A 27,816-nucleotide genomic window follows, 5' to 3' on the forward strand; every position below is an offset into this window, starting at 1 on the left:
CTGGGTCGCCGCGGCGGCGGGCGGGCCCCTCGGCGGGGCGGGCCGGGGCGGGCTGGGCTGGGCTGGGCTGGGCTGGGCCGGGCCGGGCCGGGCCGGGCCGGGGGCCGCTGCCGGCGCGTTACAAAACCGCCTGGTTTTGTAACAACCTGCGGGCGCTGCCCAATCAGCGCCGCCGCCTGGCGTCACGTGCCCGCCTTTATATAAGCGGCGGCGGCGCGGGGCGCTCCCGGCGCGGGGCGGCAGCAGCATGGGCCGGTGGGGCCGCGCCGCGCCCGCGCCCCCTCTGCCTCCGCGCCCCGGCGCCCCGCACCGCCCGCCCTGCTAGAGGTGCCGCCCGCCGCCGCTGCCGCCATGGGCTCCCACCTGCCGCCGCAGCAGCAGCGTCCGGAGCCCCAGCTGGTGCTGCAGCTGGCGGCCGGGGCTCTGCAGGCGCAGAACTTGGAGCTGTCGGGTGGCGGCCTGGGGCCCGAGTGGCAGGTGCTGCTCGGGCGGGCCGACGCGCTCGCCTACGGGGGGCGGCTGCACGAAGCCCTGCCGCTCTACCAGCTGGCGTCCCGCCACCAGCAGCTGCGGGCGGAGCAGCTGGAGAAGCTGGTGGAGTGCCTGGCGCAGAGCGTCCGGATCAAAGAGGGGCTGCCCGCCGCCGGGAGCGGCCCCCCGCAGCCCCGCGAGTGGGACGTCTTCAGGTGTCGCAAATGCCAGGGCTTCCTCTTCGAGCCCGTTTCCTTGCCTTGCGGACACACGTTCTGCAAAAAGTGCCTGGAGAGGGACCGGGCGGCCGAGTCCCGCTGCGTCCTGTGCAAGGAGGAGGGCAGCGCGGCGGCCGGGCAGCTCCTGCGGGTCAATGTCATCCTCAGCAACCTGCTGGCCAAGTGGTTCCCCTGCCAAGTGAAGGCTTCGCAGCTCCGGCACGAAGGGAACCTCTTGTACAAGGAGAAGAAGCTACAAGCCGCCCTGCAGAAGTACAACGAAGCGGTCAGCCTAGGTAACGGCTCCCCCTCCCCGACGCCTGCCGCGGGGGACGCGCTCCCCGCCGGCCGCCGCTCCGGGCGCAGCGGTGGAGACAAGTCTCCGCCGGCCGGGGCTCGCCGGCGGCCGCTCTGGCGCGTCTCGCCCCGCCGAGCCCCGGGCTCGGCCGGGGGCAGCCGCTGTGCCGGGGCGCGCCTGCCGCCGGCTCCCCGCGGTGGGTGGCCGCCGCCCGGGCCGGGTGCCGGGCGGGTGGCGGGGGAGCCCGGGGGGGGGGGAGAGCCCCGGCGAGGGGCAGGGGCTCTTCGGCCCGCAGCGAAACTGGGTCAGGAGAGCAGCGGTTGCGTAAGCCGGAGCCTGCGGTCCGGCCGGGCTCCCCCCCGCCGGCGCCGTTGTGTAACCGGCGGAGCCAGGCGGGAGCGGGCCGCCTCGCCCGGGGCGTCCCGCCGCTCCCCGGGAAGGGCGCTCGGCGGGCGGGTCCGCGGGGCGGCCCCGGGGGCCGCCGCGGGGCGCGGAGAAGCTGCTCGGCAGCCGGGGGCGAGGGCGGCGGCGGGGACGCGCGTCTGGGGCGGCGTGCGCGGCCGGGCGGGCGCCCCTCGGCCCCCGCTGCCAGCGCCCGCGGGGTCGCCCGGGGAGGGCTCCTGGGGCGGCCGTTTTCGTCTAGTTTGGGGAAAAGCAGCTAAGGCTGCACGCAGGAGGTGGGAATCAAAGGCGAGGCGTTGCGGGTAGGAGTTTCGTTGAAATGAGAGTGTTCCGAACGAGAGCGTACAGCCCTAATCCAGGACACGCGATGTCTCGTTGCTGGAACACGCAGCGTGTGTAACTAGGAGATGACTTCGTCTGCGCTGCTGTGGCGTTATCTGATCCTCGTAGTTGTCGCTCGTTTTCCTGTGTTGAGCTGTGGCACGAAAAGATCCTTCTGTATCATTTAGAAACTTTGCTGCTAAAAAATGTTGAAACTCCTCCCTACAGCATGACAGCGTTCCTCTTGCCACCTTAAAGGTCTCCTGTATGTTTCTATCAACCTCAGTCAGAGCTGGTAATTTATTGTCTGAGCGTCTCAGCATTTATTTGTGCAATGTTCCCTGCAGTTATATAATACAGGGCTGACATTTTGTCTGGAGTTGCCCAAAGAGGTTTCCAGATTTCATTTAGTACATAGTTATTTAAAAACTGGATGTTTTGTGGGTTTGTACAACTTGGAAGCACCGACATGTGTTTAAAAAAATAAAATAAAAAATTCAGGAATAAAGCTTATGTAACTAATTTTTAATTTACTTCAATCAAGCAATTTTTCTATTTCCTGCAGCTCCAAATGACCACTTACTATACAGCAACCGGTCCCAGATTAACTCTACTTTGAAAGCTTGTGAAGATGCGTTGCATGATGCAGAAACAGCATGCAGACTCCAGCCATACTGGTTGAAAGTAAGTTCTGACTCCAGTTGTACTTTGTGTTAAAACCTTGATACTGCCCTGGATAGAAAACCGTTGGAATGGTCAGACAGCTGAATCTGAGGGAGGCTTTAAGTTCTGTTACTTCTTGGGCTCCTGGACTTACAGATGTTTAACCATTATATTCTTGAGCTTCCTGGGGTGAAGGAAGAGAGTGATAATCTTGGAGGATGAGCTAACGCCTTTGTGTTTGACCTGGATGAATCTCAAGTTCATGAACTCTCTCCAAAAATTGAATGCTGTGTTTATATCATTCTATAAGGACATCATGGCTTATTTTAGGAGATTCATGTAGGGGAAGTAGTTTTCTGCAAGATCAGTTGGGCTCGGGTGCTGTGAGAATCATACTTGCTTGAGTTAGAGAATATCACAGTTCTGCCTGTAAGAGTTTTCAGGACCATTGTGGTTAAAAAACCCAGACACTGGTGGTGTCTAGGTATAAGAGATGGTTCTAGTGATTCTCCCTGCCTAACTTTTCCTCTTCCAGAAAGATCTTTTGTAATTTTATCTTGGTTTTATTGCATATTCTTACAACAAAAGAACAAAAGCTGCAAGTATGGATGTGTTTCGTTGCAGGGTCACCTAAGGAAAGGACAAGCATTAGCTAATCTGGGGAAAACAGAAGAAGCTTTAAGAGAGTTTCTATTCTGCCTTGCTCTAGATGCTGGGAACAAGACAGCCAAGTCTGAGGCACAAAAGGTGAGTTCCCGTGATTTATCATCTGGAACTGCATTATTGTTTTCAGTGGCTATAAAGGAGGATAAGAATTTTTCTTCTCTTTTCCCCTCTCTCTCATTACTGCAAAGAGCTGGATGGAGAGAGGTATCCAGACTGTTGTTCAAAATATTGCTTGCTTGAAAATAGGGAGGTAGCAAGAAAACGTAACTCAGTAGGCAGTATGTGGAAACAGTTACTCATGGTGTTAGCATCAGCAAATTTGAAGTAAAACTGCATTGTTAATAATTGCCACCCACAGACTATTGTGATTTTTCCCTATAGTCAAATTTCTAAGCTGTTTCCTAGCTTGGCAATGTATTACCAATGACAGAGTGCAGAAGAGGGGGATTTGCTATCGAATGTTGTATCAGGCCATTGACTGGCAGAATGCAACACGCAGCACTCATCAAACTCCACTTGGGAGCAGCAGCTCTCTTCCTACTGCCAGTCGTGCTGCACTGGGTATCAGTGTGTGAAGGAGGCGTGAAAGGAAGCAGTCAACAAAAGAAGAGCTCCTTTAAAATAGTTTTTAAAGGTTGCTAATAATTAATGCTGAATAAGCAACAAAATGGATCTGCAGTGAGGCGCTTTTCAGTAGCAGCCTAAGATGTGGTGTGTGGATTCTTAAATGGTGTTTTTGCGAAGGCTGCTCTCTTTTGCACACCCCTCAAATCTCCGATTTCCCCTGAATCGGTGTTTTGACATTTGACTTTTTGTTGTTGTAGCTAAAAGGCTCAACATCTCACTCATAGCTTATGGTAATAAAAATGTAATAGTTCTATTTTCCTTGTAGTCAGTTGTCTTTTATGGCAGTGCATTCACGCTTTTCTCCCTTACTGGTGGGATGGGAACTTTTGGGTTGGTGTGCTGTAATATGTAAGGCTTTCTAAAAGCACAATAGTATTCTTACAGTAAAGCACTGTTCATGAAGGTAACTGAGAGAGTATAACCTGGATGGCTGTAGTGCAATCAAATTTTTCTCATTTTGTATATGGTTGAGATTTCAATCTCCTGTGAGGTTTTTGTCACTGATATTTGGGGGTTTTGTTTGGTCGGGTTTTTTCCCAGTGGATTCCATGCAGTCTTTCACTGTCATTGTGTCATGATCTGTTCTCATAGTCATGCTGGGAGACTTCCTGTGCACTACAGCAAGAAGAGCAGGAACAAACGGATATGTTTCTAAATTCAGACTCCAAATAGCCTTATCCGAGACACCTAATTTCCGAGCAGTGGGGTTCTGAGAAAAACTAGGCTTCTTATGACTGAAAGAATTACTCATGCACTCATCAGACACAGAGTTCATCCATGATGCAATATTCTACTGGCTCATTTCCAAGGCTGTTTGCATAACAATGACGTACTACATTTTACCATATTCTTTGGGTGTAGCTGTGATGTGCTGCTTGTATTAACTGTCTGTCCATGTTAGTTTTGACATAGTGTGATCCTGTGGTATCCTTTTTGGCTTTAAAAAGAAATCTTAGCTGTCATGTGGCCTCCTCAGGCATCAGCAGGATCACCTCAGTAGTATGTTGAAATTAGTTTTTGAAGTGTGAATCTTCTGTTCAGCTCTATTTCTTTCCTTAATCACCTGATAAGCTATGCCATACAAGTGGCTACAAGCTGCTACTCGATAGATTCACTTATTTTCTGATAGCAAATGAAGAAATAGCATTTTTCTGCTGCCTACATTTTTTTTGTACTCTCACATAAGTGAATTAAAAATAGCTACAGTTTACAATATCAGAGACATTTACTTAACTGAACTTGGATTAAGCCTGTGAGATGAGTGCTTCCTGTAGTAGTAAACTCCAGCAAAAGCTTCTGATGTGCAGCAAAAAACCCCCCATATTTAAGAAAGATGTTAGTAATTTCTGGTGAGCTCTGAACTGCAGGACAAGAGGACAAAGGCATGTGTGTGTCATATCACAGAGAACGGTTAATAACTTTGTGGGCTTATTTAACTCTGAAAATGTCTCTTGCTGTCTGTTTGGCCTATATTGCATTAGCTCTTGCACTTCTTTTTGTTCTTACCCTAGTCTAAAGGGCTCTTTAAATGGTTTTAACAAAATCAAGGATGCTTCTTTCAGCTATTCCCTTACTTGCTTTTTCATTTAGAGGTTGCAAGGAAGGAACTAAGCAGTGAAGTGTTCTGTTTTATATCACAGCTTCTACTTAGTTTGTTTTCACTCATCCCGGGAAATGCTCAGGAACACTTACCCGATATCCTGCAGCTGTTGTCACATCACTCTAGATTAAAGGGGAATCTCCTAAATTCAGTGGGATCTGGAGGCACCAGCCATAACCTACAAAGGTTGCTCAAGGTAAAGATCAAGTCTGATGTGTGGTTCTTAATTTGTTGTGTGTTTTATGTTCACATTGGGAAGTCTTCTCTCCTTTTCACCTCTGGGAGATAGGAGAATACATTTTCTCAGACTTTTACTGAGTTTCAGAACATACAAAACAATGTTGACTTACTGAAGCCTCTTTATCTGACTTCTTTTCTTTAATAGAAGTCCTCTGTTGTTGTTCTGATAAATTTTATGCCAGAATTGAGTGAGTACTATTTCTGTAACTGCCTTTAGCTCTTCCAAGTAGTTGGTAGTGGGAAAGGGCATCTTAAGATTGGATTGAGATACCCTCAAAAGCTGTGAAATGCTAAAATCTAGGGTTTCAGCTTGAACTGTAACTGATGATGTCAGTGACAAAATCATCCTGTGTTCAGATTCTGTACATTGCTTAGAGGTTACTGTAGAGCCACGTGAGATATTAGCTACTCCACAAGTTTGGTTTCGCAGCCATAGTTTTCTAAATGGCTGTAAGAGGTTTACATTCATGGGTTTGTAAGGACTACTTTTGCTTCACTGAAACCTGAACTTTGAGGATAGGTTTTGCATATACTGTATATGTAGGAGAAAACTTCACTAGTCCTTACAAACAAAAATGATAGGTTTTGAGCAGCCTTGTTGAGACTAATAAGAACAATCAGTGACATTGCCTTCTGGAAACGCTATTAGGATATTCTGAAAAGAAATCCCTTTGTATGACTCTTTCATGAAGTCATTTGAGGGGCAGTTCACTCATCTTTCTGCATGCTACACATCACCACAGCTCCTGATCACAATCCACAATATCTGCTTTCAGGTTCATCTGGGGAGTTGATGTCCTGTGTAATGGCTGCTCATAGGTTGTTTTGTAGCCGTAATGGGGTGAAGAATGATCGTTCTGTCCTTTGCGAAAGAAATCTGTGTCGCTGAAGGAAGCTCTGCATTTTCTGTGTTACAAATTTGGTGTGTTTATACTGCTTCCTTAAAATAAACTTGCATTGTTTTGGTTGGTTGATGGTTGATACCATCATTATGATATAAACAATATGCATTTTTCCATAGGTTAAGTGATAACAATATATTTAACCTGAGATCTAGCCACATTTCTGCCTGAATCAAGGTTCATGACCAAGCTATAAAGCCACACATAAGGGCTGAAAACATTCAGTGCTGTGGCAGGGCAGGGGGGGCAGAAATAGTTTGCCTTTTTTTTTTTTTTTAATTAAAATCAGGCCCTGACACAGCAATTCTCAAACTGTTGCTTCTTGACCTACAAAGTCCTTTCTGGTGATCCATAATATTAAAGACTTGTGACAGGTTTGGGGTTTTTTCCTTACCAAGTTGTTGGAAGATTGGTCTAATGTCAATCCTCTCTTCACACAGGTAAATGCGGAACAGAAAAAGGGTTTTCCCATTCAAGAGGAACCAAATGTAACTACTTCTGGTAGTTTGAGGAAATCTGTACAAATTACAGAGAGCAAAAAGGACTGCTCAGAGGAGGAGAACAAACTCACCTCCATGCCAGAGTCTGCCTTTCTCATTTCTGAGAAGTGCAGCCTCCTGAAAAGGAAGTGCTGCTCAGAGGAGACGCGAAATGCTGAGGTACCCTGCAAACTGATGAAGAAAGGTATGTTTAAGTACACACAGGGTAAGTTCCATGGCATGCAATCAGTGGAAACTTTGCTTTTATAAAACTTAGAAGAAGAGGGTCCAAATTACACTTTGGCTTTTATATTTTCTCTTTAGCCTAATCAGGGCATGATGTGGAATCTTTCTTGTGTGTTTAAAAAAAAATTAGTCTAAAAATGGGGGCTAAGAAGGTTGGGTCAAGTGCTTGTTTATCAGGAGAGCTCTGAATCTTTTAAGGAACATCTATGTCATGCATGGTCTTAGCACTTTCTGGATCAATTAAAAAAAGTTTGTTTAAAAGCACAAACTCTGTTCACGATATCTGGCCTTGTTTTCATGCTGTGGGATGTATTTACAATGGTATGACAGAAGGATCTGTCCCACTTTAGACTTCCAATGCTAAAAAAAATGTTTTGACATTAATTGTTAATGCAAGGCTAAATTCAACCTTCTGTAAGTGGGTATAATCTCACCAAAATTAAGGAGAGGTATGCTGATTTGTGCCAAAACTGAATTGGATGCTTTGCATAGAAATTATTGTAATGATGGTTAATGGTTCGGTAACTTGCAAGTAAATACAATACACATTTAAATATTGGATGCTGCTTGTAGATGTACAGAATATTGCTGTGTTTACATCGTTCTGTTTAATCATATGGTCATGTTTTTTATTGATAGATACAGTTGATACTAAGGGAAATAGTACTGGACAACATATTCCATTTGAATTTGTGGATCCATCAGATTTGGACTGCTCCCTGTGTATGAGGTATCCATTGTTTTCTTGTGGATGTCTTTAGCTTTTAAGACACACCTTTCCCTTTTATGACCTAGAGATTTTCTAGCTTTCTTGGTACTTATTTTTCCCTCTGACTTGAAATTAGCTTTTATTATAATTGTTACTCCAGTGATACATTTCTAGACCTTTGGTTCTGAACACCGTTGATCAACAGGACCTTTCTGATCTGCTCTAGGCTAGCGATTGTTTGGGAAAGGACACGTGAGGGTTAAGTGTGCTAGTGAAGGTGTCTGAAAGATTTCCTCTCACCACTTACACACGCCCACCCACTGACACACATAGTGCACAAAACCACAGTTTGTCCTTTGGAATTTGTAGAGCCGTGTACGATGTTATATAACGCACAAAATAGCTAAGGAGACCACATCCTATGAATGTTCCAAGTTTGCGTGTAAAATACTGTGGTGCTGCTATTGCAATAGGAGGATTTTGCAAGCAAACAAGGGCATGGTTTTCCTCTATTGGTTTAGAGATGTGCTCCTTAGTTTATTAAGGCCATCACCACACTTGCTTGATGATCTCTTCTTCAGTTAAATAACAGAGTTATTCTTGGGGACAGCAATGACTTGATAAAAACAGTAAGAGTTGTCAACTACATCTATTTTACTACTTGTTTTGTAAAAACATTTTAATTTTGGCAAATATACACATGGGGTTTTGTTACTGACTTTTTAGAAGAAAATATTGGGAAGGTGTTTCACAGGGGTCTTGACCTCTGTAGTGAGTATTGCTTAGGTTTGTCTTTAATTACTGAGATTTATCAGTAATGTATGTTGGGGTTAGTCTCGCACTGTATTTTAAATTCTTAAATAGCAGATAGCCTCTTCATGGATTTATTTCTGAAGGCCTGTGCCTGGAGAAATGTGGATTTGTTTTGTTGTTTGTATACTGGGGGGGAGATGACCCTTCAATTTACTTCAAACTGAAACCTTTGGGGGAACAACTGCTGTGTTGTTTGATTTGCTTCTGCTTGGAATAAATCAGATCTGCCCCCTCTTCCTCTGTCTGCCTACAGCTGAAACATGCTCCAAAAGTTTATACAGCTGTCAAAACACTTGATACTGCTAAGAGCAAAACTTTTCTCTAACAGAAAGCCACACAATTGGTCTTAGCCTGTTTTAATGAGTCTGTGTGTTTTTGATCATTATGTCCACAAAACATTTTTCAGATGTTTTAAATAAAATTAATTAGCCCTACTTCCTCATCCTCTATGTTAAATCAGAAACAGCCAAACTACAGTACATTTGTAAAGGAATTAACTCAAGGATTGCTTACAGTATAGAGGATGTTGATGCTGATCTTGCAATTGCAATCACAAATACAGGCCTTGCATCTAGAAGGATGTTAGCTAACATCACTGCAACAATGAAGGCTTGCGCTAAGGGAAGCTGTCACAAGATCTTTTTCTTGCTATTAACGCAAATTGATCATAATTATTTCCCGCTGTGTTCTTCAGAAGTATTTTAGGGATTTGGATCTTGAGATACTTTGGACTAATTACCTAGTAACCTACTGACCTGTTCACAATTAACTGCAGGAGCTGTTATTAACCTATTTGTCTGATGGAGTGGCCAAAATGTTATTGAACTACATTTGCTCCAGCAGCAAGCAGAAAATAAAAAATAATAGTAACGTAAATAATAGCAAAATAAAAGCAACATACTGCTGAGAAATGAAGGAGCATTCCTCCCCAGGAGTGAATATTTAGTTTCTGCTGTTACAATAGCTGAAAGTGATGTCATGAGAAATCTTGGGGTGTAGTGTTTCTTTCTGCAAGTCATGAGGCTGGTCCAGGTCTCCTTAGAGTTGTTAGGAAAAGGTGCTGCTGGTTTCAGTGAGTGCTAGAGCAGAATCATGCCTTTTAACAGGAATTTCTTGTCTTTAAGCTAATATTTCAGATCAAGTAAGTTGCTACTAAATAATTACGTATGCAAACCAGTTCTTACTGAAACATACTGTAGAATTTAGTATTGTACATAGTTCAAAGCAATAAGGTAGCCTTGGTGCAGTGACGTTTCTGTTCACTAAACAATTAAGGGTTTTCAATTATACAGCCAAGTTGCAGTAAGATAGGTGTGGTATTTTAGATACTTTTTCATATGTTCCTTTGCTTAAATGTCAATATTTATAGTAACTAATGACATTTAATAAACTGGCTATGGCAATCTTGTTAAGAGCCAATTATGTTCTTAAATACACTCATCTTGTTCAAGATGCTAATAAATGTGGGTTTACATATTTATAATTTCCACATGTAAAATATAACTTAGTGTACTGCTTTGATAAACTAATATTTTAAAGTAAACTTATTAATTCATTTAAATTATAATTGGACTAATAGTTGGGACCCTAAAATGCTTAGACAGTATGTTGTAAAATATAGCATATGCCAAACAACTTAATGTCTAGTTTTGAATGTTTTCTATTAAAAAAACCTTCTATATTATTTACACGTCTTTAAGGTACTTATTGGCAAGGAAACATTACTTTGCAACATCACATAATCATAATAATGAAGTCAAAAATCCCTACGTGAAAATAAGTGTCACAGAGTTACTTGAAACGGGTAAAGATTAGATACCATGATTTGAGACTTGGCCTTATATAATATTTTTTTAGACGAAACATGAATCTGATGTCACTTATTTTCCAAGAAGAGAAGTCATTTGAAGGTTAAAAACTGTCTATTTCAACAAAACTGCTTTCCAAGTCCACATTAGAGTTGGCAGTAATACAGTTTATTGCAATCACTTACGTGGTCTATTACTGTAAATAGCTATTTTTAGCTTTACACATACAAGTAATCACATGATTTCCACAGTAATAGTTGTGCAAGTATTGCTCAATTTCATTAGAAAAAGTTAGATGGTCCAACTTCTGCTTCTATTTGTTGCTCACATAGAAGAAAATTAAATCCTGGCTTGTTGGAAGTCAATGACAATATTCTCCCTCACATTCCCTGAAATCAGGGCTGCCTTTCACATTTGGTGGCAATATGAAAGTCTACAAGCTGAATAAATACAAAAGTTCATTGAAGAAATGAAAAGCAAGGAACAACTCTATGCCTGGAGTAGTCAGTAGTTAAATTAGTGAATGAATACAGCTTTTTTTGGTAATAGCTTTTTCTTTTACTTTGGTACACGATATTGTCTTTTTGGTTTTGGCTTTTTTCCAATCCAGGCTCTTCTATGAACCTGTCACTACACCTTGTGGACACACCTTCTGTCTCAAATGTCTTGAGAGATGCCTGGATCACAACCCAAAATGTCCCTTGTGCAAGGAAGGGCTCTCAGAGGTAATGATGCTTGGATTTTCTCAGCATAAATTCAAGGGCACAGGATAAGATCAAGTAGCACCTTCAGAAACCTTTGATAATTTCCAACTCAAATATTATATAACTTAAGAAAAATGTGATTATTTTTTTTTAAATGCCCTTGTGACTCAGAAAGCATGGATAGTCTCCTCTCTTCAAACCTTAAGGCCAGACCTGTACTTGGAAAATCTGGGAAGGGAAATCACCTACAGATGGTCTAAGATAATGCCCATAACATAGGGAATAGTTCAATAAACATCTCTTCCATGGCAGTGCAAGGTTAAAAGACCATTTTTTGCTACAGATATAAGAAAATGGAGGAACAGACGACTACCTTGTGCATAGGCACCATACACTTTGAAATGCTAGACATTATCTGTAACTGCTTGCATGTGTTTTTACTGCAGTGCTTGGCTATGAGGAAATACTGTAAAACAGTACTAATGGAGGAGTTAATAGCTAGATATCTTCCAGAGGAACTCACTGAAAGAAGAAAGATTTATGAAGAGGAAATAGCAGAGCTTTCCAAGTACGTAATCCATTTATGTAAAATCCAATCTTTAATACTAGTGCCGTTAGCTGATGAATGGCTCCTGCTGCTGGGGAACACGAGCTAAGGTGCTGACAGAGGAGCTGCTTTTTTGGTATCGTGATTGCAAAGAGAGCAGGGTCCAGGTGAAATTGTGCTTTGGGTCAGCATAAAAACTGGACGCTGTACTAAACAATAAACAGAAGTAGAAATCCAGAAGGTTGCTTTATAAACAAGGTATAAAGCAACGTGGTTGCTTTCTGTGGCCTTCTGTGAAAGCCACAGAGTGAGACAATAGGTGGAAGTAGTCTCACAGGCTGGGGGCTGGAATGCACTGGGTAGGGAAGAAATGGGATTAAGGAAAATAAAGTAAATAAAAGTAATAAGAGATGCATTAGTGGTCTCACTAGCAAAACCAGAAAGCATAACTAAAAATTCTTCTGCTAGTAAGTGGTATATAACTTTCCATAATATCTAGTCAATTAAGGGGAAAAATTATTTTAGTTTTTACTTAACTCCATTAAGGAACTCCATTCTGTGATTAACTCCATTAAGAATTTTATTCTAAAGATGTTATAATTTCTATTTAAAGATAACATAATTTTAAAGAATATATTATTGCATAAAATGTATTTTATACCTTGTCAGTAGTTTGGTAAAATGTCATGTCTGATTTGTCCTTTCCTTCTTACAGCCTAAATAAGAATGTTCCTATATTTGTCTGCACAATGGCTTATCCTACAGTCCCATGCCCTTTGCACATCTTTGAGCCATGTTATCGCCTGATGATTCGAAGGTGCATGGAGACTGGCACCAAACAATTTGGGATGTGCATCAGTGACCCTGTAAAGGGGTGAGTGAGCAGCATGCTCAGACTGTGTGACCTACCCCACTCGGTCTGGAGCAAGTCTCCTTGGAGAGGTGCAGAAAGGTCCACGGCTGTAACATCTCTGATAGCTTTCCAGTAGAGAAAGTTTCTTCCCAATCATGGTGGTGAAAGACATTGAGAAGACTGAAGTTTCTTGAGCACTTAGATTCTGACTAATATGACTGCCCATTTTTCTTGAAACACACGTAGCTAATGTGTATTATACAAAGTTGAGCTGCAGACCTCTTGTAATACATGAAAAGGAAGTATATTTTCTCCTGTTTTGCAATCTGTTGAATGCTTTTGCACAAGAAATCAAATTGAAATGGCAGTAAGGTGTGTTGGTGGGTTTAGGTTTTTTAAATTATGAAAAGAATAGCTAAGCTAGTGGGATACATTTTATAACCCCACTGTTCTGAGTATAGTGGAGGCTGCAGAGGTACAGCAGGACCTTCATAAGGTCTGGCTGAGCATTTACATTGAGCCATTTACAGTCAGTCTTGGGTAATTTGACCTTAATGTCTGTCTCTGTATTTAGCTTTCCTCTCTTCTTTTTGTGGTGTATACCTACAGGGTATGAATACACCATAAAAAGTATGATGTACACAAAATACACACCTACGAAGTAAAATCTGCTGGAATTGTGGGAAAACTTTATAGATTTTTATAGTCCTTCCATAATTCTAATCTTCTGAACTGCACTTGTTCTTCTGTACAAATTGGCTGAACATATTAGGATTATGGAGAAAGTGTGCTTCTGAGCTGTGCAACTTTCAATTTCATAAGATGTTCCCTGTATTCCAAAACATGCAGTTAGTGTTTAATCTGATTAGACAGCCTGAATCTTCCTGGTAGTTTTGAACACAATTGTGGAATAATTTGAACTACAGCAGGTCAGTACTATGAACAATAGAAATGAGCTGACACTGGTAAATACCTTTGTGGTAGGGACTGGCTGTATAGCAGTTCTGTGGAACTAAGGGTGGAGAGAATAAGACTTGTTTACTTGCTTTTGTTCTGATTTCAATAGGTTTGCAGATTACGGCTGCATTCTGGAGATAAGAAATGTTGAATTCTTTGCTGATGGTCGCTCTGTTGTAGACAGCATCGGCAAGAGGAGATTTAAGGTGATACAGCACAGCCAGCGTGACGGCTATAATACAGCGGACATTGAGTACATTGAGGATCAAAAGGTAAATTTAGAAATATTTCATGTAAACTGTATTATATGTGAAATTCTAAGCACATATGTTTCAGTGAGTTCTTTTTTTGTAGAACAGTTTCTAGTAAAACACACTTGTGGTCTTTAGGCACTGCTTGTGGTTAAAGATGGGAAACATAATAGTTACCACAAGCATGCACACATACTGCCCATATACTGAAGAGTTTTTCCTAGAGGTTTTTAGCAGAAGACAAAACTAAGTGAATCCAGGCTGAGATCTTACCACTCTTCTAGACAGAATAACTGCAGTTTATAAGGGGATGGGTGGAAACCTGCCTCCATTTGCAGGGAACCCAATTAGAAAACTCCCATTCAGGGAAGAAGGAGAAGGATTGGGTCCATTACACCTTCAAAATTATTTACATTAATTCTTAATTTAAAAAAAAATTATATAGGCAGTCCAAGTATTCTGGGTGAGGTGTGAGCTTTTGGTATACAATGGGAAGATAAAATGTCCATGTTGAGGAGCTGCTAATTAAAAAAAAAAAAAGATTTGCATAATCTTCTGTGTTGTATGATGTTTATGTAAAGGTTTTTCATATAGCAATCCAGAAAGTGCTTGTTCTGCAAATAGGTATCTTCGGTTTAGAATATAGGGTAAGAAAGTGAAGGATTCGATAGATGGGGGGAGACACAGAATGGGGGACACCAAACTAGCTTTCAGATTTATCCCAGAACTCTCTTGGCATGCTTTTCTTTCTTTTCCTTTCCCCTGCCCACCCCAGAAAATCCTAAAAACCAATGTTGTGCCTTCTCCAACATGCAGACTGAAATAACAGTAACCTTCCCCCTCCCTTTACTCATTTCAGGTGCAAGGACAAGAGTATGCTGCATTACTTGTTCTCCATGATTCTGTCTATGATCAGGCATATATGTGGTTCAACTCCCTCAAGCAAGCACTCAAAAGTCGAATTCTCAGTCATTTTGGTCCAATGCCAGCTAAGGATCCTGACCCACAGGTATCCAGAATCAGTGGCTTATGTAACTTCTAGAGACAGAAATAGCAGGGATATCCGATAAGCTGGGAGGCATTGTGTTTTAAGATGAAAATGAGTACTCTTCTCTTATCCTGCATAAGCTAAGTATCTAAGTTATGTTGCCATACACCACTGGTAGCACAGTTGTGAACAAAAAGCTTGTATTTAATGTTGCTAGCTTCCTGAGACTACTTAACCAACTGTATTAATCCCATGACACTTAAATGCCTTTTTGCCTACTGTACTTCCCCAATTAAATGACACGGAGAAAACAGACAAGAGGAAAGTTGGTACTCTTGTTCAAGGGCTGCAAATGGTAGGGATCCTAAAATAACGGAATATAACAACAGAAACTAAATATGAAGTAGTGTCATAAAGTATGAAGAAGGGAGGCAGGAATCCCCAAGAACTGGGTCAATAATAACATTGGGAACAAAATACATTAAAAAAAAAAAAAAATCTAGAAGGCCCAACCTATAAACTGTTGCTAGAAATAGAAATGCATCTTGCTTCTGCCTTCAACATCCTATTTTTAGGAAAGGTGCAACTTGGTTGTAATTTGTTTCAAGCCAACCTGTAATCACAAGCCATTAGGTTGGCAATGAAATGACCTGCTTGCTAGATTGCTATCAAAATACTGTGTTTTCAAAGTTAAATCTTCAAAAACAAGACCTTACCATCTATATGTATCCTAACTTCTATTTTTTTCCCCTTACTGCAGGCTAACCCTAACGGGCCAGCCTGGTGCTGGTGGGTCCTAGCTGTCCTTCCACTTGAGAACAGAGCTCAGCTCCCTTTCCTTGCCATGAAATCCCTCAAAGACCGCTTGAATGGCATTAGACGTGTCCTTACATTCATGTCTCGTACAAGATCGCGGTGATGGTGAGAAGGAGAGCTGTGAAGTCTCCCGCAGTACTTGACTGTAGACTGTCTCTTGTAACTTCATCTAACTGCAATAATGTCTTACGGATTTGAGTGTCAGGATGTTTCAAGCCTGAATTTCAAAGAAAATGAGTTATAAAGAGCAAGGGATGTTTATGGATACTTCAATAGTTTCCATTTGGAACTCTGAAATGATTATTCAATCACTGCACTGCTAAATTAATAACAAATGTGATAGAACAAAAAGTGATCTTGTTTGCCATAAACCTTTTAAAAAGCTTAAGAGGTTTTTTAATTTATTTTATTTTTATTTTTTAGTGGATAAAGGATAAACTGTGCAGTTTAATGTGAAGCAGAAATAATAATGTTAATGCATTATTTCAGTGAACTGCAAAGTCTTTTATTCCAAGTGGTTCAGGTTTTATATAGCATTGTGTAAAATAATGTTCACAACTTCCGTTTGATAATTTATTTTTGCACTATGATTTTTTTGTTTCAAAATGTATATTTATGTGTTCATTCTCTAAAGGAAAGTGAGCTGCTCTATTTATAGTGTTTTTACCCTGTATTTATGACTGGGGGCAAAATGATGATTCTAGCAGTGCCCAAGCAACTGCTTTGATAATTTTTCAGATATTTGTGTTCAAATACTTTGAATGTTTTTCTACTTATCCCCAGTTCTACTGTAGCCTAAGAAGGATTTTTTTTCTCCCTGAAACAGCCTGCCGTGAAGTCTTTGAATACACAGATTATGTCTGAGAATTCAAGCACAGTTGTTGGAGCTTGATCCTATGCTTGCAACTAGGTTCCAGATACAACAAAACAGTCAAGCACACACTTAACCTTAAGCATGAGTGTTTAAGTGCTTGGGTGGTAAATTCAAGTATTGATCAGTTGATGTCAGTGGGAATTGGCCGTAGTGGTGACAGAAGGATCTATCCCCTAATTTTTCACAGAACAGAGAATAACTTGGAGTTGAACTTATATCTGAACTTTCTTGCAAGAATGGATAATGGCTACAAACAACTGCGAAGAAAGAGCCACAGTATATGAAAAGTGGCTTCTCCTGAAGAAAACTGGAAGTACTGGTATCATTTCATTGTAGGTTGCTACATAGATTTTTTTTTTTTACATTAACTCTTGTTGCTGTTAAGATCAGTTTTATTTTTTTAATTGTTTGGTGGGATTTGGCTTTGGAGTGTGTGTATGTGGGGGGGGAGGAGGGAGTTATTTTGAACTGTAGGACTCAGAGGGTAGTTTGTGTCACATGAGAAGGAATATGTTGTAATAAATGCTATTTATTTCACCCCAATCTTCAGGTTTCTATTAGCTTCAAATCTCTACCCAACCATTGCATTTCTCTTAAGAGATTGGGTAGCATTGCTAATAATAGTTAACTCCCAAGAAAAACAAGTGAATTTTAGCATGATTACTTCTAGCTATAAAGCAGGTAAAAGTAGGGCAGAAATGAGAATAGGAAGTGTCTTGGTTTTGGGTGTGTTTGTTTTTTTTTTTTTTAAATCGACAGTTCATATATTTGTTTCGCTGCTTTTATTGCTTTCAGTGTACCACTTTCTGGGACTGACCTTGCCTCCATCTGACTTTGACTTTCACTGATTTCAATGTGAGCAGAACTGGGCCTTTTATTCTAGGCTACTGTTTTCCTTTTCAGTGGCAAAAAATAGATTGAATTGATAATGTTATGGAATGCTATAAATTTCTTTGTTATTTTTACCCAGGATAGCACTCTTTGTCATTCCATGCCTTTATGGAAAAATGCAGTAGAATTTAATGTCAGTTTTCTGTGTGTTTTTTCCATCATCATCTCATCAGAAATATTTATTAGTTAAAAGTAATTTCCATACTGTTCTGTTTCCATAAAACTACCTTTGTTCTCCCCTTGTTAAATTCTATAGAACTTTTCCATAAGGGTACCAAAGAAACAAATGGAAGACAAAACATGTTTCAGCCTTGTGATGCAAATGGAATATGTATCCTGTGTTTGCATTGAGCTACTCTAGAAATGCTACAACTTACTTCCATACTGCTAGATTGCTGCACTTCTTCCATAGGTGGTACTTTACATGCTTCTCTGTAAACAATGTATAGAAATACATACATGTTCTGAACAATAACAAGTGTATGGTGGCTGACGCCTGCTTTGGCATTTGTCTTCATAAGTCAATAACAAAGTGATTTCTACTTGTTTGGAAGTGAAGCTGCATTAAATGCAATTCTTCCTTAAACCATTATGTATTATTGCAGAACATAAGGGGCCCATATTGCTCCCGTAGAAAAAAGCTGTCGCTTTGTTCCTCTTATCTGTGAGAAAAGGACCTTAAATATCTATTTTAAACTGTTTTCTCACTGATGTCATTGTTCTTTTTTCCTGCAAGCTATGTCTTCTACATACTCACATTCTATTTTGTTGATTTAGAAATTGGCATGGAAAGAATCGTTGATTTTAAAAGTGAATATTGTCTTTTCTATTAGCCTTGAGTAAAGCTGCCAGAATTTCCTAAGCAGAAACTTGTGTACATGCCCTATATCATGAACGCCCAGTGCATTTGTTGCAACCTGGAAACACGGGACCTACTGCATGTAATGCATACCGTTGATCAGCATATGCACAACAAATCAAACACATCCAGAAAGTTTATCTGTACATGTACAGTCACATTCTGTCTGGGCCTGCTCTATGGCCACACATCCTAGATAAATGGCTAAAGTCTGCATATGCCATCAGAAGAAAAAAAAATATTGAGAAACAGATTTGCTAGAGAACACAAACCTGTCCAGGAAAAGCTGGACAAGGAGTAGCCTTAGCCTTCAGTGAGTTGAGATGCTAAAGTTTCAGTAACGATGTTTAAAAACCAAAAAATCTTCTAGTTATGCCACAGTATTGCTGATTTTTTTTTTTTAGTGGTATTAATACAAGGATGTAAATGCAACATTTATTACACATGAATAAACAGCTGAACAGATTTAAAAATACATTTACTTTAATTATAGAAACAGCATTGATCAGATAAAATACTAATTGGGGGAATATTTTATTTAAGCTTCTCACATTTTTCTAGACACCAAACCCAGTCCCATAACCAGTCTTGCTTATCTGTTTAAAAAAAAAAAATCATGACTCAAACCTGCATTTCCTGTGTGGCCAGAAGTAGTGATTAACCTTTGTTCTGAGGGCATAAGTAATGCATGGGCTTCTTGCTAGTTCTTCAAAGAAGTCAATTTGCATTGACCCTAGATCACTGAGTTTGGATTATTAAAATCAATAGAAATTTTTTTTTATTTCCAAGGAAATGTGATCAGTCCCCCTTAAAAAAAAAAAAAAGGAGGGGGGGAATACAAAAAGCAAGTCTTCTGTAATGGAGGCAGAGAGGGAACCAGGAATAGATCAACCTATAACTGAGTAAGTGCCAGTCTCCTGAGCATTATCACCTAAACATCTCCCAGAGAATTTTTGAAAGTTTTAGACTTGCATTTGTAAGATAAGGCTTTCTTAATTTGAAATCTCTTCACTTTTCTGTAAATGAAGTATTTAACAAAATACATTAAAACAAATAACAAGGACTGGCTGTATCACCTTTCCAAATCTGTTACATATACATTATATGGTTTCTAATTAAAAACAGTCAGAGGTTTTCTGCAGGAAGTAATACTAATTTTTCATTCCCATATATAGACAGACTTATGACACTCAAAAGAACTTTGCTTTGTCTTATATGCTCCTTTGTCTAGCAATAACTTAAGGGGATATGTTTCCATGAAAACAGCTGTTATTGTGGCTAGCATGACTTGGTTGAAAGTAAACCTGAGCCAGGACTGGATTAATCAGGAAAAATCATAAAACCTGACAGTGAACTTGGACACAGTTGTGGAAAGTAGTTCAGTAGTTTTAATAATGAAATGCTAAAATGGTGTGATAAGCCATTATCATGCTAAGTCTTCAGTGATGTTCTGGTGTTAGTTGTAAAAGTTCTTTTTTTTTTTTAAGTGCTGGTATCTTCCATTACTTTGTAGCAATAAGAGATATCAGCTGTCATACGGAATGGCTGACCTATTGCTTGGCCTATCCTTTTGTCCTGTACGACTACTTACTAATAGAACACCTGAACCATGGATTTCTTAATCCAAAGATTAAAATAATCTAAAAAAAAAAAGTAGATTTGGATGTAGTATGTCTGGCTTAATATGTGCTGTAGAGAAAGAGCTTTACAAAATTAAGTTTTGGTTTAGATAGTCTTTTAATTATTTCTACTTGGTGCTGAAGTTTTACTGGTGTTTAAATTAATGACAGGAGTTATATTTAATGCAGTGTTTAGGAATGGAGAACATGTTCACAAACTCTTATTTTAAAAAAGTGTAAATCAACTACAGGTGGTTTTGTGCATAAAAACCCAATGGAACTATATGTACTTAGGGTAGTGCTCCCCATTCCCCAGAGTCCTACATCAGATGAACTCAACCCCTGTTTAGTTCTCATTTAATGTCAGCTTCACAACCTAACTTGTAACTGGTGCAGCACATGGTTTAGGATCTGGGGTTTATTCCAAAGCCCAGTAAATCACGGAAAGTCTTATAGCTACAGAAAAAAATGGCAGTTTCAGCAAAGTCACTATTTTGAAACACTTTGCTAAATAAATATTGTCTGGGTATAAGAAACTAATCTGCTTAGACAGGATTAAAATGGTGGATAATAAAAAATCGACTATTACATTGACTTACTCATCCAGGTATCATGTGAAGTGCTTACTAATCTTGGAGTTTCATAAGGTCTAAAGTAACCCTCACATAGAAGTGCCTGTATTCTGTTATTGCCATTCTTGAGCTTTTTAATAGAGTCATAGCCATATATTTTATAAATATAAACATATGCACCTTTAAATCTTTACATTCAACTTGCAGAACAAAGGTTTACAGAGCAGAAGTGTAGCAAAAACAATGTAATAGCTTCTATAATTCCCTGGTGAGGAATGGGAGAATTACCAAAATGAGGAGCAAAAGACTATCTGTGTAAGATGTCTTAATTTGACACCATATACTTGTCCAATTTAATTCCATCAAGCTATGTGGTTACAAGAGTGCCAGAAATATATCTATCAAGCCATTTTAAATAAAAAGTTTTTTGGACTTGTATATTCCATTTGTTTGTAAAACATCCTTTTGTGCACTGTAATGAACTTGAAATGAAACTTAAGTTATACTCTCATATCACTGAACAGAGTACTGTTCAGCTACCTCTACATAAGGTTGAAGTAATTTGTTTTTTTTTCCAGATTTGTTCACATTGTCATATAATGTATTTAAAAAAAAATCATAGTCCAAAGAACCTGTATGTGTTTGTAGATGTACTTATAACTATGTTGTACAAACAAAGTCTGTGTGGAGAGTTGTTTACTAATTAAAATTTTTGTGTTCTTTACTCTTTGGCTTGCATAACAAAGAACTACAGAGGTGAAAAAACATTACATGTGAGCTGCTTTTTTAGGTGTTTCAGATAAGAGAACAAAGAACAGCTCCTAGATCCTACAGTCACACAACACTTGATGTGAAGGAACCAAACCACAGAAATGAAGTTGTCCAAGCCTCATCACTTGTAAAGGACATCAAGTGCTTTTTTTTTTTCCCCTCTTTGCTGTAGTAAAGTAAGAATAATGGGAACAGAAGAGGGCCTGGCTTACACCACTACCATGCACTTCTCTGGACTTTGGTACCTCTCATGCGTTACTGTTTGCTTTACTTATTTCTGTGATTTAAAACTATAACCAGGATACCTTTTCATTTACAGTCTCAGGCAAGAATGAATCCTAGCTGCATCTGTGAGGTGATGAAAGGACTATTTTTAGTCACGACCCCTTAACAAGAAGTTTCATAGGATTTTCAAAGCCCTTAACTTTATAGAAAAAGCCAGACAATAGTTTTATTCATAAACCTAACATTGAGCAGAGTGACTCTGTATCTTATTCTACTAAAAATGTGTAAGAGTTGCCAAAATTTTTTAAAGTTACATATATATGGGCTGCTCCTTTTGCCTTGTCATTTAAGCAAGATGTGCCACGCTTGTGATTTGCTGCCTAAGTCCTAACCACCTCTGGCTTGCTGGTCTCTTCTATAAGCTTGTTCAGGCCCTGCATTTATTTTAGAATCCAGGGCCCAGGCTAAGACTGTATACGGTAAGCCAACAACTAATTATGTCAAGACTGCTGTTTTCTGTAACAAAATACATTTGCATCTGAGTAGAGGAAGCATTTTGGTTGCAGTGCTTTTCTATCAGGAAATAGTAAATAGTCAAAACTGAAGCTTTGCTTGGGAACATGTTGATTTAAACTATTCCTTTAAAGTCATGATTTTATAGTTTTGAAAGCTTTAAGAATGGTTATAAAAAAGTGGTGTTTAGATGCAGTATAAAGCAGAGAAAACTTAAACCAAATATAGGACAGCAAATTATTTCCCAACTACTTGCTCACTGTGTTCTCATTTTATAACAGTGTACCTACACTGAATTTATTCAAATGATATTTGAAATATTCTAAAGTCATCTACACTTACATAATGCTTCATATTAAAATGATCATCCAAAACTGCTAATGATCTCTATCATGTAAAGCAGTTCAAGAGAAACTACTTACTCCAGTCAGCCTTTGCTTCCCAGTACAGTTCCCTGACACAAGAACCTGCACCGACTTCCCTGGGACGTGGATCAGGACTATGTGCCGTACTGAGCAAAGGGAAGGGCGTGCTACGTGACAGCTCCTGGCTCTTACCTGCTACAGCTTTGAAAACTTTCTCATTGCTTTTTATTCTGTGAATGAGATGCCACAAAATCCTGGAACATCTCTTAATGTGCTGTGGTTCTCTGTATGACTGAGTGAAAGGTATGGCAACTTTTTTATCTTCAAAAGATGTAGCTGACTTCTTAATTTAACAGTTATTTAGCCTCTGCTATAGCAGTCATGGATTGACTGGTCTTCACTCCATACTACTCACAATCAATAACAGTGTAAGGTATGCTATCTGTCATCCTCTTGGCCACATGTCCAGCTGAAGGAAGAATAGAAACTGCATTACTAAACTATTGCAGGGCTGGGCTTGGGGTTTTTTTAGATGTATTTCTAATTTTCAAACAGATTTTTATCAGCAGTCACTAATACCAAGTTCTCTAAGAACTACACCATAGAAGAACAGATTAAGTCATGCTTATTAGTAAACAGGAAAGTCATGTTTTTAACTAACCAGATAAATTGTATATTGATACAAAAAATTAATATAGAGAGGCTACCTGAAAAACCCGAGCACTGACATAAAGAGCAAGATTTGCTATGAAGACTAGCCTTCAGCTGCCACATACTGAACAGTTTACATCGTATGATAGGATGGCTTTCAAGTTGTTAAAGCAGAAAAATTACTGGCTGAAAGAATCTATATAATGAAAGCCTGCATATGCTGTCAATACCAGTTTTATGACAGTGTAACATCTTTTGTTTCAGTAGATCTTCTCTTGATTTATAATGCCATAAATGAAAGGAGTATTAAGCTATTTATGTAAGTGACTTCATTTATATAACTGACTTATGCTGTATTATGTGATGGGAGAGAAAACCAAGTACATGCCTTCTTTGTGTTTTCTATGAGCTACAGAAAGATTTTGTAACAGTAATGCTAGTAATAAATAGTTTTCTCTATGTGACATATTAGAAATTCAGGCTCATCCACATGAAGGTTTTATCATGAGTAGAATACATGGTAATAGATGACACGATAATGTGGAAGGATTTTAGCAAGTCTGCAGACAGTCTAGAAAATATGAATGCTGAACATCACAATTTAGACTGTAAGTTAGTTCAACAAAGCAATTGTTATTCAGGCTCTTCCTTGGATGAGTCAATGATTTGTACTGTGACTGTTAGGACTGAATGTACCATCTAATATTCATTTTGAAAGATTACTGAAGCATTAATGATTTAAAAGTGGTTTCTACAAGTATTTTTTATCAATGAGAAGCCCAAGCACTATCAAGGCTAAAGAGCATACACAAGGCTTTTCCACATAGTGGAATTAAGGTTTTTTCACAGGCTTTTACATTGTTTTTTACTCCTTAGTGAATGATGGCTATATAATATTTAGGAAATCAGGGTCAGTAGAGTAAATGTTCCTGTAGCAATTTGGCAGACACACCTTTCATAACTCGTAAGTCACTACTGGAAAGGCACAACTGGGTCACAGAAGTGCATGGTGGGATGCTGCTTTCCAGTTATGCAACCAGGGTAACTAAAGGTTAGAGCAAGCACTTGAATAACGAGCTTTTTGCCAGAAAGAGTAGAACAGAAAAACACAGTGTTTTTAAATGCTGGCTTCTGAGCAGCAGCCGCCTAACGTGTCTAGTTAGGAGTCATCAAACCGAAATAGAACCGGATGCGTCAGAACTTTGAAGAATGGCAATTCAACATCCCAAAAGAAAAATACATCTGCTTGTATTCCAAAAGCAGATCCTACCGGTTCTCTCATTCCAATAGATGTATGAGAGCTGTTTGCAGCGTGCTGCTCAGCTTTTTCTCCCGGCCCACTGTAACCGGCTTTATCGCTCATCTCTTGTCTTTTTACTTTCTCCATCATCCAGCAACATCTTCAACTTTAAGGAATTCCAGTTTGCCTCTGTTCTCTTTCCTGCTTCTATGTCTATGTTACTGGATTACTTCTAATAAATATAATTATTGCAGAATTCTTACCTAACTTCTGACAGAGGAGAGAAGAGAGACAGGAAGTTGTGTTTCCACACTATGAAGATTTTCCAGGGTTTGGAGGGCTAGGACCATAGCCCAAGGGCACAAATTATGAGCTCAACTAACAAGTAACTCCCATCAAGGTTGGGGATACTAGTTACAAAAACAGAACACTGTTGCAAAGAGAATAAATAAAATGGTGCTCTTTTCATCACAATTACATCTCCTGTTACAGCTGCACACCAGATAAATATATTAATCAAAATGACCTCATTTTAGGCACGCGTAGCAGGGTGTTATATAACCATGTTAAGTATGCTATTTTATTTCCCTCCTGCCAAGGAGAAATGGTGTTTGTCTTACAAGAGTTCCAAATAAGTCTGGTTATAAAGTGATGGGGAAAAGAACAGGAGGGAGAGAATTAATAAGTGAAATGACTCATTCCCCGAGTGCAGGGGTGATGTTACACTCCACTGAACTCTCAGTTGCTCTATAGGAAGCTCACGTTGTCACCAGCAGTCTCAGTACGCCTAGCCATGCCCAGCATTTCTCAGGACGGGAAAAACAGATGTGTTACAAGGATGGAAACTGCATCTTTTCAGACCTCATTGGTTCACAGCATTCCTGTTTTGTTTTCAAAGCTGCTTCTGAAAGCTGCCTCCATAAACAAGGAGTTTGCAGAATCCCCTGCCATTCTTTTTGTTGCTCACTTCTTTGGTGAAAAGTGGTACTCAATTTATTCTTTTCTAGTGCTACTAATGATGCTTTAAACAAGCTCAAAAGCACCCTTAAAAGTAGACTACATCCCCACACATACATAACAAGGCTGAGACTCATCTAGATTTATACTGCACTACAGAAAAAAAGGACCAAGAGGCGTACATTTTTGCAATATAAGATCACTCAGCCAGAGAACTCTGATAAGTGCTGAAAATGTGAAAACCAAATGGCAGGGTATGCATTTCCCATTTGCTCAATACACACACATAAAAGAAACACTGTGTAGGCTTCACTGCAGCATACCAGTGCGTCCAAAACTCAAAGGTTAGTTACATAAATGATAAGGCGTGGGCTTAATGCTTCATTCAGCTTGTTAATTACTTGCTTTGTGGCCTGAGCCAATGTTCTGAAACAGGTTCATCCAATATTGTGTTGCTTCCTCTGCATTTTCATTTAGTGTATTAAACTGAAGTGCTGGGAACAATTTGTTGCAATACCTAGGAAGAGTCTGTTTTCTTTTCAAGCAATTTACGGAACAAACTTACTCAGACTAATCCACAGATGCTCTTTAAATGTTCTCGCTATTTCAGAAAATTATGAAATTTAATTCTTAGAGCATTCTCCTTAAATAAGGGGACTGCTGGCTGCATAAACATATATGTATTATTGGCGTATGTTTTGAGGGTTCCTTCTTTGTGTTCTTTATACTCTACACATCCAACGTGGGGAAATGAATGGCGTGTTAGAAAACTCTCAAAATAAAATACTTAATATGTCTTTGGCAGCAAACCAATAGAAGCTATGTTTTAATAGTAGATGGAAATATTTCCACCTTCAGTTCAGTTAACTGGGATACTTAGTTGATGAGGCTCTTTAATGCCACGGCTACGAACAAGCCTTCATTATTGAACGGCCTATCCTAAGACAGACAGAACACCTCTCTATTTCATGAGATGTGCAGGCAGAAACTGGAGGCTTAGAATTCCTTACCTCTGTGGAAATAAATCATATTGTATTTGGAGCAAACTGTAGTTTTACCACAAGATATCTCATCAAGATTGTACCTGGGAACCCTGTACTTCAAACAACAGAATTTGTTTTAAAACTAAAACTGCATAACTTGCCTTGTTTTCATCAGTGTACACTTGCAGACATCTTGATTTCTAAGTCAGACATGGGCTAAGAAGCCTATTGAGACCTTGAATTTAACAGCTAGAATTAAGTGGAAGCAAACTGAATGCAAACATTTCAGAAGTTTTTGACTACTGGCATTTTAAAAGACTGTAATGAATATCCTCCAAACCTCACCTTTCTATTTCTACATGAAGGCTCCATCTTTTTCCTCTATGATAAGGATGCCACTTAGAGATTTCTGAGTCACAAATGCAAATTAGCATTTGGATTTGAATTACAAGTCAAAAAACAGAGGTTGATTGAAACAGAAATCTCATCCGGTCCATTATATGGACCAACTGCAAAATATAGATTGCAGCTGCAAATCTGGGCTGAAGCTATCTGGCAGTATACGCTGCTATGTGAAAGGTGATGAGATTGTCACATGGCCACCCTATGTATAACCTTCTTTCTACATCATTCTCCAGATTTTTCAGGAGTATTACTTCTGAGGTTGCTCATTCCCTTTGGTTCTGCATTTCATATTCTTTTCCCTACTTGTACTGGCTTGCTTTACTTTTCACATTTCGTTATTTCCTGCCCATGGGCCATATCATATCATTTCATCAATATTTCATCAGAATGACTCCCTACTGGAATCAGTATGGATTTCTGCTTAAAAATTGATACCGCAATATGGCCCCACACTTCTATCCTTATGCACCTGTTCCTCTTGCACTGAGGAGGGGCCGAGTTACAATCCCTCTATGTCTTAATACTTCCATTCTTCACATTGCTCAGAACACCAGCGTATTCTTAACTGTATTTAAATTATCAAATGAATACAATTTCTAAGTTAGAACATGTATAAAAATGCCTTTTCTGTTAGCAAGTGAGACTCAACCACACTATTTAGCCGATTTCACTACACAGATCACTTTTGTCTTCAGGCTAAACATTGTTTCTTCAAATTGAAGATGAAAACTGCTATTAAATATAGGCCACAGATGTTCAGGATGCAGAGGACAAAAATATAGGTTTCATAACTCGACAGTTATGCAACCAGTTGCTTTTCACATATTAAAATGAACATTTAATTTTATGCTCTTATTTACTCTTAATCTAAACACAAATAAACCTGTAAGGGGTCCTTAAAATGGTGAGGCTTAAAGACAGACGTTTCTGATCTATTTTAATCATTGATAATATTTTCCTCAAGATGTTCATTGTTTTCTAATTTAACTTCAGATCCCCAAATACTCAGACATCCAGTTCTCCATTGCATTAATGAGACACCTAAATAACTTTGAGGATATCAGCCTTAATTTTGTCGCAGATCTGGTAAAGGCAACACTATCTTAAAATAAGGTCATTATATATAAATGTTATTTACCTTACCTACTGAATCTCATTTAAAGTGTCTACCCTGATAGTCAAAGTCCTCTCTGGGACTGGCTGCATGACACCCTGCAGCAGTGAAACTCTCATCTAATACAGCACAGTCATACACGCAAGAGACAAAATTTTTATAGCAGCTGAATCTAGTCTATGGAATTTAATCCCTCAG

The 27,816-nt window shown here is 39.7% G+C and overlaps 1 protein-coding gene across 5 annotated transcripts; it reads left to right on the plus strand.

Annotated features, from left to right (window-relative positions):
* Positions 1–233: 233 nt before the first annotated feature.
* Positions 234–21,414, plus strand: LONRF3 (LON peptidase N-terminal domain and ring finger 3). 5 transcript variants are annotated; one of them, XR_012777259.1, is made up of 13 exons: positions 234–985; positions 2,276–2,394; positions 2,998–3,120; positions 5,307–5,462; positions 6,849–7,092; positions 7,773–7,863; positions 11,074–11,188; positions 11,614–11,735; positions 12,430–12,588; positions 13,634–13,796; positions 14,635–14,784; positions 15,524–16,785; positions 21,185–21,414. XR_012777259.1 is itself a non-coding variant. In XM_075512820.1 (13 exons), exons 1-12 carry the CDS (start codon positions 352–354, stop codon positions 15,680–15,682), a joined length of 2,235 nt encoding a protein of 744 aa, XP_075368935.1. In that variant the 5' UTR covers positions 234–351; the 3' UTR covers positions 15,683–15,684; positions 16,641–21,120. The 5 variants fall into 5 exon arrangements, 2 of the variants coding, with proteins under 2 accessions (XP_075368935.1, XP_075368936.1); XR_012777257.1 differs by lacking the exon at positions 21,185–21,414 and adding an exon at positions 17,601–21,121; XR_012777258.1 differs by lacking the exon at positions 21,185–21,414 and adding an exon at positions 18,178–21,121.
* The last annotated feature ends 6,402 nt before the right edge of the window (positions 21,415–27,816 follow it).

Source organism: Mycteria americana, chromosome 10 (genome assembly GCF_035582795.1).
Source record: "Mycteria americana isolate JAX WOST 10 ecotype Jacksonville Zoo and Gardens chromosome 10, USCA_MyAme_1.0, whole genome shotgun sequence".
Lineage (NCBI taxonomy): Eukaryota > Metazoa > Chordata > Aves > Ciconiiformes > Ciconiidae > Mycteria > Mycteria americana.

Excerpts from the sequence above, each read along its gene's own strand:
- LONRF3 (XM_075512820.1), top strand. The coding sequence starts at position 352 with ATGGGCTCCCACCTGCCGCCGCAGCAGCAGCGTCCGGAGCCCCAGCTG. Across the intron at positions 11,189-11,613 it reads GCAAGGAAGGGCTCTCAGAG|TGCTTGGCTATGAGGAAATA; the intron begins GTAATGATGCTT and ends TTTTTACTGCAG. Across the intron at positions 13,797-14,634 it reads AGTACATTGAGGATCAAAAG|GTGCAAGGACAAGAGTATGC; the intron begins GTAAATTTAGAA and ends TACTCATTTCAG.